Source organism: Onychomys torridus, chromosome 14 (assembly GCF_903995425.1).
Source record: "Onychomys torridus chromosome 14, mOncTor1.1, whole genome shotgun sequence".
Classification (NCBI taxonomy): domain Eukaryota; kingdom Metazoa; phylum Chordata; class Mammalia; order Rodentia; family Cricetidae; genus Onychomys; species Onychomys torridus.
Genome location: NC_050456.1, coordinates 66,178,467 through 66,197,672, shown reverse-complemented (window position 1 = coordinate 66,197,672; position 19,206 = coordinate 66,178,467). Strand labels below are relative to the sequence as shown.

General features: G+C 41.4%; 1 protein-coding gene across 3 annotated transcripts in view; it reads right to left on the bottom strand.

The window, feature by feature from the left end:
• Nucleotides 1-19,206, bottom strand: part of Ttc8 (tetratricopeptide repeat domain 8) — a 62,358-nt gene that overhangs the window by 39,398 nt on the left and 3,754 nt on the right. Inside the window, exons 2-3 of one of the 3 annotated variants that reach the window (XM_036206443.1) lie at nt 8,221-8,250; nt 759-879 (exon numbers count right to left, since the gene is read on the bottom strand). In XM_036206443.1, coding sequence (XP_036062336.1) covers nt 759-879; nt 8,221-8,250 — 151 coding nt within the window. Of the gene's footprint in view, nt 1-758; nt 880-8,220; nt 8,297-19,206 lie in introns of all 3 variants that reach the window. The other 2 variants (XM_036206442.1, XM_036206441.1) reach the window with 2 other exon arrangements.

Below are 19,206 nucleotides of genomic sequence, written 5' to 3'. Positions count from 1 at the left end.
CAATTTATACTCGGAGGGTTAGGAAGAATCACATGAGTAAGGTGTTCAATCACAGGACAGGCCCCATGTGGCAAAAACGTGTTTTTCCATAGAGGCACATGAATAGCAACAGCTGAAGTCAACTCACTACTTTCTGCTACACCTGGGAGGAGCAGGACAACACATTCCAAGAACAAGTCTGTGTTTTGAAGAAACGGAGGTCACAAGACTCTTGTCTTGTTTTCTTGGGGTTTTCTCACAAGCACTCAGAATTCTCCCATGACTCCAGTCTTGAACTCAGTGTTCTGACAGCTGAGCACCTAGCATATGATTCATGTGATCGATCATTCAGTCTCCACAAGGAATCTAGAAGGTAGGTTTGGGGCTAAGCCTGTTAACAGAGGCCCAAGGAATCAACAGGTCACCCTGTTAGCAGAGCTTGCATTCTGATTCAAAATCAGCAGGCTTTAAAGTTTACATCAATGGTTCTAGACTCTAAAGTTAATTATTTTTCATACATATGTCTACAAATAAAAGATTGTGTCCAGAATTCACATATTTTAGCAAGTCAATGAGGAAAAGATCTTAACAACTAATAAATTACCAGCAAACCACCATATATTATATCATTCTCTAATACCACTTATATTATGACCTTGACTTGGACTCTAAGGCAATCCTATTATACATGTGTTTATATAAAATAGAAAAATATGTATACACACACATTCCTCTTATATGCTGTATCCTTCCTTTAACATAACTAAATGAGTACTTACGTGGGACTTGGGCAATAGCATTTTCATCCAGAATCATTTCTGCAATCCCTTCCTGATCCACATCAATTTCATCTATATACACCATTTCAGTCAGTGCTCGTGCTTTCAAAATCCAAGCTGCCTAAAAAGCATTGAGAAAAAAAAAAAAAAAAACACTCAGTAAAAGAACATCAGGAATCTTACAGGGCTTACCGAAGCTAGGCGTGTTTTGTTAGTGCATTCTGCATTCTGCTTCAGGTCCATGACATCCAGAAAGTCCTTCCCAGTTTCTAACCCCTGGCATCCTCTTGCCTTCCTTACAGTCTTCCCTTTATGCTATGATCTTCCACACATACTGTATTTGATAAATATTATGATCAGCTGGGCATGTGTTAGCCCCTATTCCCCGGAATACAAGCATTTCAACCTTGTGCACTCCTGACTTTCTAGACCTTTAGTTTTTTTTATACATAATTGAGTATTCAGGAAATGTTGGTTGACTCAGGCTAAGATCAAATTCTCTGGATTCAAAATCACTACTTTATGATCTAGTCAGACAAACCAGCTGACAAGAACTAATGGAAAAGTAATTAAAGACTCTGCTGGAGCCTGAGAAGGGCATCGTGAAGGTGTAAGTACTTAACTTTCTTGTCAAACACATGAAATTGCTTTACTGAAAAACTTGACCTTTCTGCTTTCTTCCAGAATAAAAGCCAAGAACGATGACGCTCGATGTCCCTTATACAATCTGAGAGGAACGTGCGTCTGGAAGTGGTGGTGTAGACCTGACTCTACAGTCTACAGGAACACTAACAGAAATCTGGGGAGGGACTGAGGCTCAGGATACCAGGGGTCTGGTTGTGAAGCAGGCTGAACGAAGCTAATGGCGCTGAAGAGGGAACAAATGAGAACTACAAGGTGTCTGCAAAGTCCCCACTGGTACATGACTTGATCTACTTAGTCTTTTTATTAAAGACCTCTTAGAAATCCACCATCAGGCTAGCTCTGAGTGGGAAACAAGATCACAACATAGATCTTAACATTCCTGAACACATCATCACCTAATGGATTAAACAGCAAAGCACACAGCAGTGTGTGAGAGAAAACGGTTAAAAGAAAGAAAGAAAAGCCAGGATAGGGGGTGTATGCTTGTAATCACAGCATTTAGAAGATCCTCCTTGACTACACAGCAAGTTCAAGGCCACCCTGTAATACATAATATTGTCACAAAATAATGATGATTATAATAATAGTGATGAAGGCTTTGGTTCTTTAGTGAGGCAAAATTGACTCACAGTGTGTTTGGAAACTCCCAGAAGTTGTAATTGTTGAAATGTTAGTGAATCTGTCTGGACTAAGAGACCAGCCAGAGAGCACATGTGTCATGGTGACGTTTAAGGATTTTTATTCTGATAATGAGAAGACTATGAACCATGACTTGGAGTCTAACTTAAATCTTTCTCAACCAATCTGCTCTCCTCACTCAATCAACCCCCAACCTCTTTCTCAGACAGGGTCTCACAATGTAGCCAGGATATCCTTGAACTCTAGACCCCCTGATTTAGCCTGAGTGCTGGAATTGTAGGCATGTATCACCATACTCATATTAAATCAAGTTTTTAAAAGTCAAATTTTTATAATTTTAGACATAATTTACATAATCAGTTATTAAACATCCATGAACATATTTTAACTAGTTTTGAGTTGTTACCACTATTTGATAGTCCAATCTGTTATGTTTGATATCTAGCTCCCTATTAACACCTCTTAAATGTTAAGATTATGTAAATTTGCTATGCTGAGTTAATCAAAGCAAGGGAACTGCATTCGTCATTCTCCCCTGCCCTGAGTAAAGAGATAACTACATCAGAAGTCCAGTAGGAACGTCTATTTTTTTTATTCTCTAAGCATTCAGTCTTTATAAAGATAATTTTGATTTTTAAGACAAGTTTTAAGAAATGGAAACAATGATATGAAATTTTTATATTTAAAGGTCTGTAGGGATTGGGAGCTTGTTCAGTGGGTAAAATATGTACTGGGCAAGCATGAGTGAGGATTGGAGTTAGATCCCCAACATGCATGAAACACACATCTGTAATCTCAGCACTGGATGACTGAGCTTAGAGGGAGAGACAGGAGAGAGTCCTTAGGACAGCTGACCTGCTATAAGCAGTGGCCAACCCAAGAGATCCTGTCTTAAATGAGGTGGATGGGAGGACTGACACCCCAAATGGTCCTCTGACATCCACACATGTGCTGTGGCATTCATGTGATCACATATACACACATCACACACTTAGGTACCTCATATACTCATATATGTGCACATACACACATATGTCACACTCATTTACATATACATATATATACATATCAAACACACACAAAAGATCTTTTTTAGAAATCTGAAAGAAAACATATGTTGCTGTTTAGTTTTTTGTGAACTTGACACAAACTAGAGTCATCTGGGATGAGAGAACATCAATTAAAAATTTCCTCATCAAACCGGCCTGCAGGCGAGTCAGTGGGGCATTTTCTTGTATGATGATTGATGTGGGAAGGTCCAAACCACTGTGGGTGGTGCCACCCTTGAGCAGTGGTCCTGGATTGTCTGAGAAAGCAAGCTGAGCAAGCCATGGAGACAAAGCCAGTAAGCAGCACTATTCCATGGCCTTGGCATCTGTTCCCACCTCAGCTTCCCTCAACGATGGACTGTGACCTACAATAGTAGGCTGAAACAAATGTTTTTCTCCCCAAGTTGCTTTTGCCTATGGTTTGGTACCAGGAACATGGGGGTCTGGCTATGATGGGTCTGACCATGTGGATTTATGCCTTGGATTGTCTTCTGGAAGACTGTGAAAGCTTTGGGAGCTCTGGGAGAGATAAAGCATTGAGTTCTCAGCAATTAATGGGCTATTCTGCAGGAGGCTGGAAGATAATGCTGAAGGGAAAGCAGATAATGAAGGCCTGACTCGTGAAATTTTAGAGGGAATCTTGAGAGTCAGTTCAAATATTCTATCGAGGATATTTGCGTCATGTATTTGGATTAGGAATCTATGGAACTGAAACTTCGTTTTATTGGGGTTATCTGGGGCTGAAAAATTAGTTGTGACTAATAAGAGGAGAGCATCCTTGAGGTGATCTTTTCCAGGAAATAATTTCTCAGGGTCAGACACAGAAGCTGTGGTCCATGGAGGACAAGGCTGCATCTCAAGCTGGTAGCCAAGCTTGGTAATGTGTAAGAGTCTCACATAAGGCATAAAGGAGTCATAGAGAGTATTTGAGGGCTGGCACTGCATGGCAGGGTTGGAGTCTCCCTGAAGAGAGGTCAGGAGAGGCCACTGGTGAAGGTACAGCCTCAATTGCATGGAAACCCCAGCATGTTGGAGACGTCAGGACCATGGAGTAGAGCCAACCAGAGCCTATGAGAAAAGCTGTATGAGCTTATGATGGCAAAGCTACAGGGGTGGGGTTACCCAAGACCTTTGGAGCCCAGAAGATTATGAGTAAATCCTAGATGATGGACAATGAGCGATTTACACTGTTGGAGTTTGTTACTTTAATCTGAGTATTATTGTGTCCTGGTTCTTCTCTCTTCAAATAAAAAAGTGCATAAATTTTTAAAGAGTCCACAGTTAAGAGACTGAATTTTTTTAAAGAGACCTTGGATTTTTAAAGTGTTGGAATTTTTAAAAGCCTGTGGGGACTTTTAAAGTTAAACTATGTTTTATATTGTGATGTTAACATGAGCTCTTGGGATAAACAAGGAAGAAAGATTATGGTTGGGCAGTGATGTGTTTGTGATTCAAGATGATAAATGGTCAACTGTGATATTTAGCTTTTGTCAAGCTGACAAAAGCCAGACCTACCTAGGAAAAGGGAACCTCAACTGAAGAAGTGCCTCTATTAGACTGGCCTATGGGCATGTCTGTGGAGACATTTTCTTGATTAATAATTAATGTGGGTGGCCCAGCATACTGCAGGTGGTGCCACCCCTGGGCAGGTGGTCCTAGGTTGTATAGGAAAACAAGCTGAGCAAGCCATGGAGAACAAGCCAGTAATCAGCATCCTCCGTGGCCTCAGCCTCAGTTCCTGCCTCCAGTTCCTGTCCTGAGTTCCTGCTTTGACATGAACTGTGACATGGAAGTAGTGTAAGAAGAAATAAGACCTTCCTCCCAAAGTTGCTTTTGTTCATGGTGTTTATCACAGCAGCAGACACCAAACTAGAACACATACTTGAACCATTATTCGATTTAAAATTTTATCAGTGTTTCAGAAAAATTAATCTTCCTGATTTTTGTTCTGTCCTAACAAAAAATGACCTTGAAAATCACATATCACTGCTGATTACACATCAGAGTATGTTTAAAAAAAAAAAAATCTACTCCTGGCAATGTGAACAATTCTTGAGATTTTTAATGAAAACAACAGATGGGGCTTTAGCTTAAAAAATTTTGTTTTTGGAAATAAGCCAAATATGTTTTACAGTCCTAAAATCCTCTGCATATTAAAAAAAAAAGAAGCATGATCAAGCATATACAGTAATTTCTAATTTTCCCTTAAATCTGAAAAAAAAAACTACAAATTTGTTTTATATGTTATGTTCAACTGACTAAATTGCAGTTGTCCAGCTTAAAAACAAAAAACAGTTGCTTACACAAGTGACTATATTTGTATTACAAGGTCTATAAAATCAATAAAAAGATGCTTAGGCCATTTTATAAAGGAAAAAAAAAGCAGTTTCTCCCAATCTAAATGAATAATCACCATGATTTCCCTGCATATCTCTTTTGCAATTCTTATTTTCTTTGATAGTCCTATACAATGCATTTTGGTCATATTCTCTTTCTCCACCATCTCACCCTAGATCCTCCCTCTCCCCTACTTTATGTCTTCTATTTTCTTTTCCCTTGTTAAAACCCATCCAGTCTTTTCTGTGCTGGATGGGGACTCTCTACTGGAGCACAGTCAACCTACCAGGGCTCACCCCAATTTACTCAGCTACTAGGATGTCTACAGCATTACCCTTGAGGCACAGACCTGCCAGCTAACATCGAGAAAGTATTGACGTATGTGTTCTACCTTTTATAAGACTAACTCAATTTCACTTATGAAATAAAAACTCAACTAGCTGAGAAAAACATTTTAATTATTCTGCTCCTTTTGATAACTATTTCAAGGCCATCAGGTTAAGGTATATGAGAAATAATTTTTGATTATTAGAGTTAATCAACCAAGAGAATAATCTTTCTGATATGACTTGGACATCATTAAAAACTGGTAGAGAGCCAGGTGGTGGTGGTGGTGGCGGTGGCGGTGCACACGCCTTTAATCCCAGCCCTTGGGAAGAAGAGGCAGGCGGATCTCTGTTAGTTCAAGGCCTGTATACACTATAAAACAAGTTCCAGGACAGCCAGAGCTGTTACACAGAGAAACCCTGTCTCAAAAAAAAATAAAAAATAAAAATAAATAAAAAAAATCTGGTAGAGATACTTGGCAGTCTGCCTGTAAAAAGAAATTGTAGGCACCATATATGAAGTCGTTCTTGTGAGGCCTTTTTAGGGTGTGGTGATGAAGTATCTTCAAATGCTCGTGTGTAGCAGGCAGTCTCCAGCTGGTGGCACTACTGATAGAGGACACCATCACAAGAGTACCAATCTCATCATAGATGCTCCACGGATGCCCTCATAGCAGGACTATTAGGAGGAGGGGACAGGTCCTGCTGGAAGACATAGGACGGGGGCGGGGTGGGGGGCTGTCTTTGTAGGGTGTATCCTGTCCCCAACTCCTTTAACTCTCTGTCCCCTGCCGCCATGCCCTTCTGCCTCCCCACAGGCTCTGAACCAACACAGCCACCAACCACGGAGGCCCCTCTGAAAATCAGGAGGCAAATCAAGCCTTCCTCTTTTAAGTTGTTTTCTGCGGGTTTCTGTCACAGTGGTAAAGAGCTGGCAGAAGCCTCTTTTCTTTTCAGGTTGTAAACAACGTGAGACCTGAAAGATAGGAACAAGGAGGTCAGCCTTGTTCCTTTTTACGTCATTAGCTGGGGGGTAATTAGAAACTGTCACTAAATATAAGGGTTTCTTAACACCGCTTGCTTGTCGGAAACTTTCACATACCACATGCAGTTTTCAGTCATACCCCTACAATGCAAACTACTACTGCTTTAGTTTAATTTTAATAAACACCTTCCAAACAGCTAAGAACAAAAGCTATATTTATTTATTTAGAAGTAAATTGCTGGGCGGTGGTGGTTCATGCCTTTAATCCCAGCACTCGGGAGGCAGAGACGGGCAGATCTCTGTGAGTTCGAGGCCAGCCTGGTCTACAGAGTGAGTTCCAGCACAACCAAGAATACCCAGAGAGGGGTTGGGGATTTAGCTCAATGGTAGAGCGCTTGCCTAGTAAGCGCAAGGCCCTGGGTTCGGTCCTCAGCTTCAGGGAAAAAAAAAAAAAGGAATACCCAGAGAAAACCAAAAAAAGAAAAAAAAAAAGAAAGAAAGAAATTAATTTCTGACTAGATCTGTCCTGAATGACTGCATGTATATTATATAAAATATAATCATCAGATTATGCCATCCTATGCAGAACTCAGAGTCACATTTGGGCCATTTTCCAGTGCTAGTCTAATACAGAGGTCTCCATTAGAGTACCTCTTGACTTGCTTTCCATTCTGAAAGGCTTGATCATACCCATATGTGCCCAGTGTGAGGCCAAACCACTCCCTTACAGAACACTGCTAGACTGTATGTCCCTGGCGGGGCGAGCGCACAGTAACATCTAAGCTCTCTGATTTACTACTCCCTGCACCTCTTTCCTGGTCCCAGACTCAGTAGGAACCCTCTGGACTAAAAGTATCACTGGTCAGTACTAGCTTCCATAGCTGACCCTAACCAGACCTCTTCCCTTCCGGGGCTTCCTCCCAACTCGGTCTCTTGTTTCTTACCCCGTTAGCCTTCTCTGAGTGTCATCCCTAACCACAGTCACGGCAATCTGGCCACTGTTCCCCCCCTCCTTCCCTCCCTCCCTTTCCTCCTTCTTCACTGGGATAGCTTTGTCCGCCCTGTTAGAGCTACCAAGTCAGTTAGAAGCAAGCGAGGGCAACCACTGTACTCAAAATGTGCTGCTGTCCACCACAGGTCTGCAGAGACTTGTGGCTCTGCTGACAGCCTGGCTCCCTCCGAACCCGATTCTCTTCGCCACTGTTTCTTTTTCTCACCGTTCTAGCCAACCTTGGCAACTGCTCCTTAAGCCCCAAGTCTTAATAAGCAGGTCACATTAGTTCTACGAGGCTATTCATGTAAATAAAAGCTTTAGGAGTATGAAAAGTTTATTTATACAATAAGGAACAGAACAGCTGGTAGATGCAGCTAAGTTTCTAATGCTATGAGCAGATACGCAGCGCATTTTCTAATCTTTGGTAGCAAATAAGCAATAGCAGCTGAGCTACTGTCTAAACTAATGTTTGCAGCTAAATCTTTACCTGAGACACTGGTAAATCGGGAGCTGGTTCCTGGGAAGCATGAAGAATGTTGTAAACATTTTAAGGCATGCAATTTCTGAAATCAAAAGACTTAATGAATACTTATCCAATACAAATCCAAATATTAGTTGTGTGTGTACATATGTAGTGTATGCACAAGGTGGATTCACTTTGCGGAGGGGAGAGGTCAAATTTGGCTACCTTCCTTACTCGCTCTCCATCTATTTTGGGGGACCAGGTCTCTCACTCAATCTAGAGCTTGCATGTGGTGGGTATTGTGTTCCCTGAAATATTGTGTGTTCCCCGAAATAAACATATCTGGGTCAGAGAACAGACAGCCACTAGAACAAAGCCAAAAATGGTGGCTAGAAAATGGGAAGAGTAAGCTATAGCAGAAGTTGGGTGGTAGTGGTACACACCTTTAATCCCAGCACTTGGGAGGCAGAGCCAGGTGGATCTCTGTGTGTTCAAGGCCACTTTAGAAACAGCTAAGCATGGTGACCCATGCCTTTAATCCCAGAAACCCAACCTTTAATACCAGGGAGTGGGGGCAGAAAGAAAAAGGTATATAAGGCGTGAGGACCAGGAACTAAAGGAGTAAAGCATGTAGTTAGTTAAGCATTTGGTTGGTTAAGCGTTCAGGCTTTGGAGCAACACAGTTCAGCTGAGATTCATGTGGAGGAGGACTCAGAAGCTTCCAGCCTGAGGAAACAAGATCACCTGAGGAACCAGCAAGGTGAGATAGCTGTGGCTTGTTCTGTGTCTCTGATCTTCCAGCATTCACCACAATAACTGGCCTCGGGTGTGATTTCATTAATAAGACCTTTAAGATTCCTGCCACACTTGCAGGTTGGCTAGAATGGCTGGCCAGCAAGCCCTGAGATCCACCTGTCTCTGCCCCCTCCTCCAGTGCCTGGGTGACCCCCACATACTGCTGCAGCAAGCCTTTATGTGCACGGTGAACATCTGGACACAGGACCTCATGCTTGCACAGCATGAACTTTACCCATGACCCCAGACCTGCAAATAAAAATTGGTATCTTTTTCCAAAAGTGCTCTCAAAAATATAAGACACACAGAAAAGTGCTGTTTTCTGTGATCAGAAAGTTCTAATGAATCTTATCCAGGGCACAGAGAAAATGTAGCTCAATTGCTTGTTTAAAGAAGTCCCATAAGGCCCATGAGATGGCTCATTGGTTAAAGGCCTTTGCCATCGAGCCTGAAGACCTGAGTTGGTTTCAAATCCAGAACCCACATGGTGGAAGAACAGAACTGACTCCCAAAGGTTGTTCTCTGGCTACCACCTAAACTGCTCCTTCACAAAAACTAATTTTAAAAAGTCAATACGAAAGGAAAATGGAAGTGATAATTAAAAAACAATTATTTCAATAAACTTTATTTGAAAAAAGACTCAATTAACTCAGAAAGTAAGAATAATTTTAAACTTTACCAACGAACTATTATTTCCTTACATCCACAAATAAGACATTTAGACTTTAATCACTCATGGGGCAGAAGGAAAATCCAAACAATATAAACTTTGATTCCACGTTAACTATGATGAGACTGGTGGCTGATAATAAGAAATTAATTCTAACTACAATGTCCTTGTAGAACTGTTCACAGACTACATAATACATGTTGGTGCCGGATGCTGAAAAATGTGGCATGTGAGTCTTTTCTTTCCAACTTGAATAGAAACCATCAGTCCAGTCAGATCTTGCAACAGGTATCTATACTTCCATGTCTAGGCAGCAGCATCTGCCAGACACTTGATCTATGCCATGATTTATTGGGGAAAGCGCTAAGAAATAGACAGAGGGTTGATCCTGTTCTCAATTGCTCTACCATCTGAAAGGAACACTGCAGAAATCTTAAAGAATACATTATCTGTACAAGCAAAGTGCAAGCTTTGGATAGATATGACTTCTTTAGCATGGTGCACGGTAGGGAGATGAGAGGAAAGGCTAAGCCAGGTTGGTCAATGAACGCCCCAAAGAGTGGGATTTAGAGGGGATCTTACAAAGTCCTAAACCAAACACAAAACAGCAACTGGAGAGCATAGAGCAACTACAGGTTTACAATAAGGTGCATGTAAGGAGGATCTCAAAGCAGTACCAATTTCCTAAGCATGGTTCATACTTCAGCAATGAGACGAGGGAGGAGATAGCAGATCCCTTCCTATTGTATGTGTGGCTCACGATCTCATTTGGATGTCATAATAAACGGTTTAAATGAATCAAGAATTATCATTTGTTTTCTATTATCTACAGTCCTACTCAGAGATTGCAACCCCTGCTGCTATCAGCAGGTTCTGCTACAATGGGGATTCTGTTCCCTTAGGCACTGACTCTTTCAAAGCTACTAAGACTAAGGGAAAAGTTATCTAAATCTAAAGAACTCAGGATCCAACAGTTTAGGTGGAATTCTGCTCTCAGAAGAGGCTGAATAGCAAATAGCTAACCTTCTCCCTTTGCTGCATCTTCCAGGAACCTCCCCATCCTTCTCTCAGCCCCCACTTACAAAAACCCTTGTTATGAATAGTTTCTCTCTATCACTTCCTGTCACCTACTTGCTGACTCAGTGTCCTGGTCACAAGTTAATTTTATTTAATCAAACACATCTTTGAATTGTTAACAAAGGCAGTAAGAAAAAAATGCAACATACTTTAATATTCTATAACAATCACCCATTTCACAGAGAAGGAAATCAGATTTAAAGATAGTAAATAATCCATTCAAGGTCACTGTGATGACTAATTTAGAAGGGCAACTTGGACTGAACTAAGTGCCTAGGGCCTTAATGAAGCACACCTTGCGGTGAATCTGTAAGAATGCTTCCAGGAAGGTTTAGCCTAGGAGGGAAGACACACACTAATGTAGGGAGCACCATCTTGGGATGGTCCCGCTGCCCTGAGGACCAGCCTCCAGCAGCTCAAGGTTTGAGGGGGAGCCACGGAATCGGCGAATTAATCACTCAACTTCACTTTTCTATCTGAGGGAGTAAAACTTAATTATTTGGGGCCGGTGGAGGGGGGGTCAAAACTTAGCTGTCTGGGGCTGGTGAAAAGGGAAACACACACACACACACACACACACACACACACACACACACACACACACACACACACACCTCTAACATGTCAGGATCTCACCTAGGATGCTGATGAATGGCAAGCCTTCAGCAGGTCAGAGAAGCTGAAGAGAAGGTGCAAAGTAGACAAACTACTCGACAGACAAACAGGCACGTGAGGATTTTTCTGAGGGTCAAAGCTTAGCTCTTCATTCATCATTATTATTCATTTATTATTCTTTCGGTTGCTTGTTCTGCTCTATTCTTCTGTCGTCTTGATATCTCCCTTCTAACTTCTCTTCTGCATCCTTCCTGGTGTCTTCCTTCTCTTATCCTTTTAATTTTTTCCCCTTACAGCTTATGTACCCCAGCAAAATCTCTCAAGCAGTATAAAAATTACAATTTGGTTACAATCTACTTTTCAGGTGAATGATTACAATGGATACAGTTTAAAAAAAAAAAAACAGCATGTTTTCCATATCCCTTACATGATTAAACATTTTACATATTACAGATGAAAAACAAGTTGTCCCAAGAACCCACATACATTCATGTCCAGGCAACTTGTTATAGATTAACAGTGTAAGTAAGCAAGACATTCTCCTCAGTCAGGTCTTTTACTGGCAGACTACATTTTGTGGTTACAAAGAAAAGATCAATTATTTTATTATTTATCTCAAAGGTAATTTTATAAAAAAAATCTTAAAAGAATCATAAATCTTTTATAATTTTTTAACATCTAAATTTTTATAAATCTCAACTTTTAATTACAAAATGGAACCAGTCAGCTCTATTTTAAATCCTCAGTGTGCATACCCACCCACTCATCAACAGTTTTTTATATCAGGAAACTGAGGGCAGAAATGGGCACAAGGAATTAACCATCATCCTATCCTAGCAAGAAAAGCACTTCAGCCAGCTATAGCCAGGCTATCATTGTTCTTGTTTCTTGACCTCAATGAGCCCCTCACTCAGCCATTAAAAGTATGCCTTTAAATTGTTTTCCAAGATTTTTACCTCAAAGCCATTAACAAAAATATCTGAACCTAACCTTAAGTCATTATTTAAAGCTTTGTTTTAGCTATGATGCACACTGAAACCGTGAACACATCTTCCAGATTGAAAGAACTTGAGCTAATTTAGCTTCTGAGGCTGGATTGTTTCTCTTAATCATTAACCTAAGCCACAATCTATACAGCTCTGCAAGAGAAACTAGTGTTACATTCCCTTGTTCTTATTCTTTACCCTCTACAGTCCCTGTTTTACCAGGGGTGGGGCAACACTCTAAACAACACAGCTTAAGAGGAAATCATCTTCATGATAATTTCCACAGGTAAAAAACGCCCAGGAGAACAGGATATTTCCATGAGGTAATCACACTACATTGAGGTCAGTGGGGGTCTCCCCACACCCTTTCACACCATGCCAGATACCAGAGAAAAAATGGCATTGGTAAACATGTAAAGGCACAGCAGTAGCAAGAGACATGGTGGGGCTGAAGCCCTTGGGGCCTTGCCTGTCTGAGATTCACCCATCAGTGCTCTGCTCTCTGGTGGGCCACTCCCCAGAAGTCAATTACCACCTGCTGCTCCTTTGACATGGCCACTGGCAGGATGTGGTCCTAGAATGAATACAAAGGGAAAAGGAGAAAGCCAGCTGAGCACTGGCATTGTCCTTTCTCTGCTTCTTTTTTAGTGCCACAGACCAAATAACTCCTGCCAGTCATGCCTTCTCTGCTATAATGGATTGTGTTCCTCTGAACCGTGAACCAAAACAAACCTCCCTCCCTTAAGTTGTTCTGGTTAATATTTGGTTACAAAGACAGAAGTGACTAATACAGTTGTACAGATGTTTGAGTGGACTAAGAGCACTTTTTTTGTCAGCTTATTGGAAATTTAAATTTTCTTAAATGCTAGAAATAATAAGACACAGTAAAGTAAAAAGTAAAGTTTAGATGAGAGTCTAGATGAACATCGCAGTGGTATGTGAAACCCTTAATATGCACCAGACCCTGGATCCATAATCTCTAGTGCCTCAAAAGTGAAAAGCTAAACTAAGTTTGCAAGATCTATAATAATATAAAATTGAGTGGGTGTGGTGGTTTGAAAGAAAATGGCCCCCAAAAGGGAGTGGCACTATTAGGAGATGTGGCCTTGTTGAAGTAGGTGTGGTCTTGTTGGAGGAAGTGTGTCACTCTGGAAGTGGGCTTTGAGTCTCATATATGCTCAAGACACTGCCCAGTGTCTCAGTTCACTTCCTGTTGCCTGCAGATCAAGATGTAGGACTCTCAAGCTCAAGCACCATGTCCGCCTACACTCCACCATGTCCCACCATGATAATGACTGAACCTCTGAACTGTAAGCCAGTCCAATTAAATATTTTCCTTTATAAGCACTGCCCACGGTCCTGGTATCTCTTCAGAACAATAAAAATCCTAATTAAGACAGTGGGAAAGATCAACCACGGGCAATTGCAGACAGTGTTTGAAAAGGAAAAGCAAACAACTAAAGGAAACAGAAGCCCCTAACACAAAGCCAAAGCCTGGTGTTTGCTGTTCTACCAACAGGAGCGAGATTCCTCCAGTGCAAGCAGAAGCTCCAATTCAGACTCACAGGGTTCTGTTCACTGACGAAGGACTTTGTGATCCCTCTGTCTTATTCGTCCATCTATCCCTTGAGAACATACATGTGACTATGTGGGTGAAGGAAAACAAGAAGGTCAGAGGAAAAAAAATGAGAGGCCTAGGGAGTGGGGAAGACAGAGAAAGGGGCTAGTTATGTAGGTGGTAAATGCGGACTGAAAATAGACAAGGCCTAAAAGTGTGTGAGACAGAGAACATGTTCATTCCACAGCCTGTTCCTGGCAGTCTTAGCACCCACCAAGATGCTACAACCACTCTACAGGGGGATATGCAGAATTAAATAAATTACAAGATAACGTGTTAGATGCTGTAGTCATGGACACATTTCAGATAATGGAGGTGGAGGGGAGGCGGGTGAAGCAGAAGACATGGAAAATAAGAAGGGAGTCTGAGAAAAGGGAGATTTGTCTGGAATTTGTAAATGACAATGATTCATGAACTACGTCTAACATTATTTCACCACCCATTCCACTGGACAGATTCCTCCCAAATGCCTGCCAGATGATCAACAATCCTTTTAGAGAAATACAAAATAACTGAATCTCATGTGCAAATATGGTGGTCAGAATCACAATGAAGTTGCTTATGTCAAAGGATAGTGAAAAATCAGTCAGGGCGAGCGAGGGGAATCTCAGAGTATATACCTCTGAACAAGAACAGTCACAAAAGACTACAGAACTACAGCCTCAAACAGAGGCCACTAAAATCTTATACAGAAAATTTCTGTCCCCCAAACTGTCCATTCAACACTGGACTGATACCGCATTTGTTCTTATCTTTGCATGCCCTTGTTGGTAATCCTGTGGCCAAGGATTACTGTTTTAAAATAACTGATGTAATACTCCTCATTTGCCTTTACCCCGGCCCGTGGTTTCAACGCCACATGCGTTCCCCACTGTAACAGCCCTTGCTAATTCCCTAATAAATATTATATTTCTCCGAGAAGTCCTTTCTCTGTGTGATGTTAGCCATATAGAAACGAGAACTAATATTTTTGGTTATTAACCACATATTAGTGAAAACCTTCACATAGCTCCTTGGCATCTAGGTATGCCACTACAGATGGGGCCAAGGTGTGCAGGCAGTATCTGAACCTAGACACCCTGGGCCAAGAGCATTCACTATGCTGAGCATGTGAGACACTATCAAGAGAGGAAAACAGGCTGTCACAGGATATGGAGAGACTAAGAGCAAGCATATCTCATTTGAAGGCCCATTAGGAGCACAAGAAAAGAATTTTTCATTTTAATTAAATATTTTAATTTAAAGTTAGAGCAATACTTTAATTAAAAAAAAAAACACTGCAGCCTTTGACTTGGAGTCTATCTAAATTACATTTTTATGTGATTAAATTAATTCCTCTATATATTTTGAAAATTAGTCTTCTGTCAGATGTGCAGTTGGTGAAGATCTTTTCCCATTCTGTAGGCTGTCATTTTGTCCAATTGACAGTGTCCTTTGATTTACAGAAGATTTTCAGTTTCATGAAGTCCCATTTATTAATTGTCAATCTTGGTGCCTGCACTATTGGTATTCTATTCAGGAAGTTGTCTCCTGTGCCAATGTGTCCAAAGCTATTTCCCACTTTCCCTTCTATCAGGTTCAGTGTATCTGGATTTATGATGATGTCTTTCATCTACTTGGATTTGAGTTTTGCACAGAGTGATATGGATCTGTTTGCATCCTTCTCCATGCTGACATTTAGTTATACCAGCATCATTTGTTGAAGATGCTTTCTTTGTTTCTATTGTATAATTTTGGCTTCTTTGTCAAAAATCAGGTCAAGAAACTAGACATCAAAAAACCAAATAATCCAATTAGAAAATGGGGTACAGATCTAAACAGAGAATTCTCAACAGAAGAATCTCAAGTGGCCAAGAAACAAATAAATGTTCACATCCTTAGCCATCAGGGAAATGCAAATCAAAATGACTCTAAGATTCTGTCTTACACCTGTTAGAATGGCTAAGATCAAAAACACAAGTGACAGCTCATGTTGGAGAGGATGTGGAGCAAGGGGAACACTCCTCCATTGCTTGTTCAAACTTGTACAGCCACTTTGGAAATTGATGTGGCAGTTTCTCAGAAAACTGGAAATCAATCTACCACAAGACCCAGCTATACCACTCTTGGGCATATACCCAAAGAATGTTCAATCATACCACAAGGACACTGGCTGAACTCAGTTGTTAAAAACAATGACATCATGAAATTTGAAGGCATATGGAGAGAACTAGAAAAAAAAAATCATCTTTAGTGAGATAACCCAGACCCAGAAAGACAAACATGATTGGTGCCTAGCCCAATTATCATCAGAGAGGCTTCATCCAACAACTGATGGAAACAGATACAGAGACCCAAAGACAAACTTTGGGCTGAGCACAGGGAATCCTGCTGAAGAGAGGGAGGAAGGACTGTACAAACCAGAGGGGTCAAAGACATCACAAGAAAAACACAGAATTAACTAACCTGGGCTCATAGAAGCTCACAGAGACTGAACTGACAACCAGGGAGCCTGAATGGGACTGACCTAGGCACTCTGCCTTTATGTGACAGTTGTATAGCTTGGTCTTCTTGTGAGACTCCTACAGTGGGAGCAGAGGCTGTCTCTGACTCTTTTGCTGGATCTTGAGACCCTATTTCTTATATTGGGTTGCCTTGTCCAGCCTTAATACAAGGGGAGGTACATAGTCTTACTGCAACTTGATTTGCTGTGTTTTGTTTATATCATGGAAGGCCTGCTCTTTTCTGAATAGAAATGGAGGAGGAGAAGATGGAGGGGAGGCGTGGAGACTGGGAGAAGAGGAGGGAGGGAAAACTGCAGTCAGGATGTTCAATAAATTTGAAAAATAAAAATGAAAAATTAATCGTCTGGATAGGGAACCACAAGTTAGATTCCCTTAGTCTAGTGAATTATTTCTCTGGGCATCAACACAGATAGATGGGTGGAAGATAGCAGACCTTGCTCTAGAGTCAGAAGCCCTGGATGTGATCCTAAAGAAATGACTCAGGTGTGGAATCTTGAACAAACAGGTCATGCAACCTTTGTTACTTGCCTCTATTTATTATTCACCTTTATTTTCACCTCTCGGGTAAAATGATAATGCTCCTTCCTGGGATAGTTTTAGCATTAATCATAAGACCCTGACCTTTTTGGAGCTCTTTCCCTATGAGATGTAAAGTCACTAAAGGATACACCTAACACACAAGCACCAAATATCTCCTGGTCCCCTTTTCAGATTACAAAGATCAAACTAAAACTCTCCTCTGTGCCCCCTTCAAAGCAGCGAAGAGGACACAGACAGTGGGGCCTACTGTCTGGACCCTGGAGTGCTCTGCTCTTCAGAGTCAACTTCAACTCCAGCAGTTTGCCTCCGTGATAGGTTAACGTGACGGCCAACTTGACAGGATCACCTTGGAGACATGTCTATCAGGCTTTTCCAGATTAGGTAAAATGAGGTAGGAGGGACCATCCTAAATATGGTTGGCACTGCTCCATGGGATCCTGCGCTGTAAACAGTGTTGACAATGAGCACTTACTACTTTCAGCCTTCTCACTAAGAAGCAATGTGATTGGTTAGCCTCCTGCTCCGGCCACCATGCTCTCTGCACCGTAGCGGTGGACTGCACCCCCCAAAACTGTAAGCCAAGATAAACACTTCCTCCTTTAAATCGCTTCTTGTCAGGTATTTTGTGCACAGCAACTAGAAGAGTACCTAACTCAGCCTCTTTCCTTCCTCCCTGGGGGATGTGTGTCTCTTAAGCTGTTGTTATTACTTCAGGGAACTGAATCTCCAGATATTTCTGAACAAAACTTCCTAATTATCGCCAACACTTACTCCAGCTAATGAGCCTACCCAGATCCGAAACGGCAGCATTGTTATTCAGAATTTAGTAATAGCAGGGAAGAGAGGCCCGGGAGGCCAGGAAGATGGGTGGGTTTCAAAAGGTTAAGACTTGGTCAAGTGACCAAGCAGCCATGCAATCTGTATAATCTGGGAGGACAGAAACCCAGGCAACCAAGTGCCTGACGTGTACAGATAGAACCAAAGGAGGAAGCCTCCATGGCCCCAAACAGGAAACAAATTAGGTAATTGGACATAAAGACATATTTGGCTGGGGGGTGGTTGTTTCATCAAATCATTGTACTACTCACACGCTCTCTGAAGACAACCTGTTCCCTGCTTTCCTCTTCAAATCATTTGCCTTCCTCTCTGTAACATCTATCATTGTAAGTGAAGACTTGGGGCAGGAGAAGAGAAAGTCAAGTAGAAAACTCTCTTCTCTCCTAACACACACCAAATATTCCCACCTTCAGGAGCCTACCCTGTTCATGAATACATCGTGTCTTCTTTAAAAACCCACTGCCTATCAAAGTTCCATGATGCATGAAACGTGTTGTTACAGAGGAACTACGCATTCAGCACTGTTTGGAAAGCCATTAATCTGACATATGGAATGCAAAGGATAATAATCCGATTAGTCCCCTAATCAGGGTGACCCGCAGGAGCCCAGGAAGCCAGCTCTCCCTCTAGGTCACACTGCTCTATGGAGGGTGGCTTTGTACGCCCCCCCTTTCACATCCAATCACTTCTCACCACATTTCTAGTCACAACTGGAAAAAAAAAAAAAAAAGGACAGTGCTTCGCTCTGTAATTGGTCATCCCTTTTTCTAATAGGAGGAAACCATGATAAATGAACCCGCTATCTCTCTATCTTTATTCTTAATAGATCCAACTTTAATATCCTCCAGGACCCTTCCTTCTGTCTCTCACTGTTAATCATACTGTGTCTGGTAAAAGAATTCACACGCCGTGTTCTTCAAGAATGCTTCTCCATTATCAAACTCCACATATCTTATATTTACCCCATTCTTGGCCCCTCTGTAGCCAAATACAACTAGAAATGTGCTGTTCCGGCTATGAATACTTCTGCGGGCAGCCTAAATACCCTGACTTTGGCTAGAACTAAAAATAAATAAAATCTAATGTTCCGTTACAGAATGCACGGCACTAAGGATTTTTGATGACACTACTTCACAATCTCTTAAAAGGGAAATAAAAACAGCTGAAAGGATGTAACTCAGTGGAAGAGCATTTGCCGGACATGCACAAGGTTCTAGGCTCAATCCCTAGTACTAAGAAAGGAAAAAAAAAATGAGGCAGCTGAAATAGTCTTAGAGACAGGCTTCATCCAATAGGTCTACATATGAAGACCAAAATGTTCTTTCAAAGCTCTCTGGCCCAGCTTACAAGAGTAACAAATAGCAAATC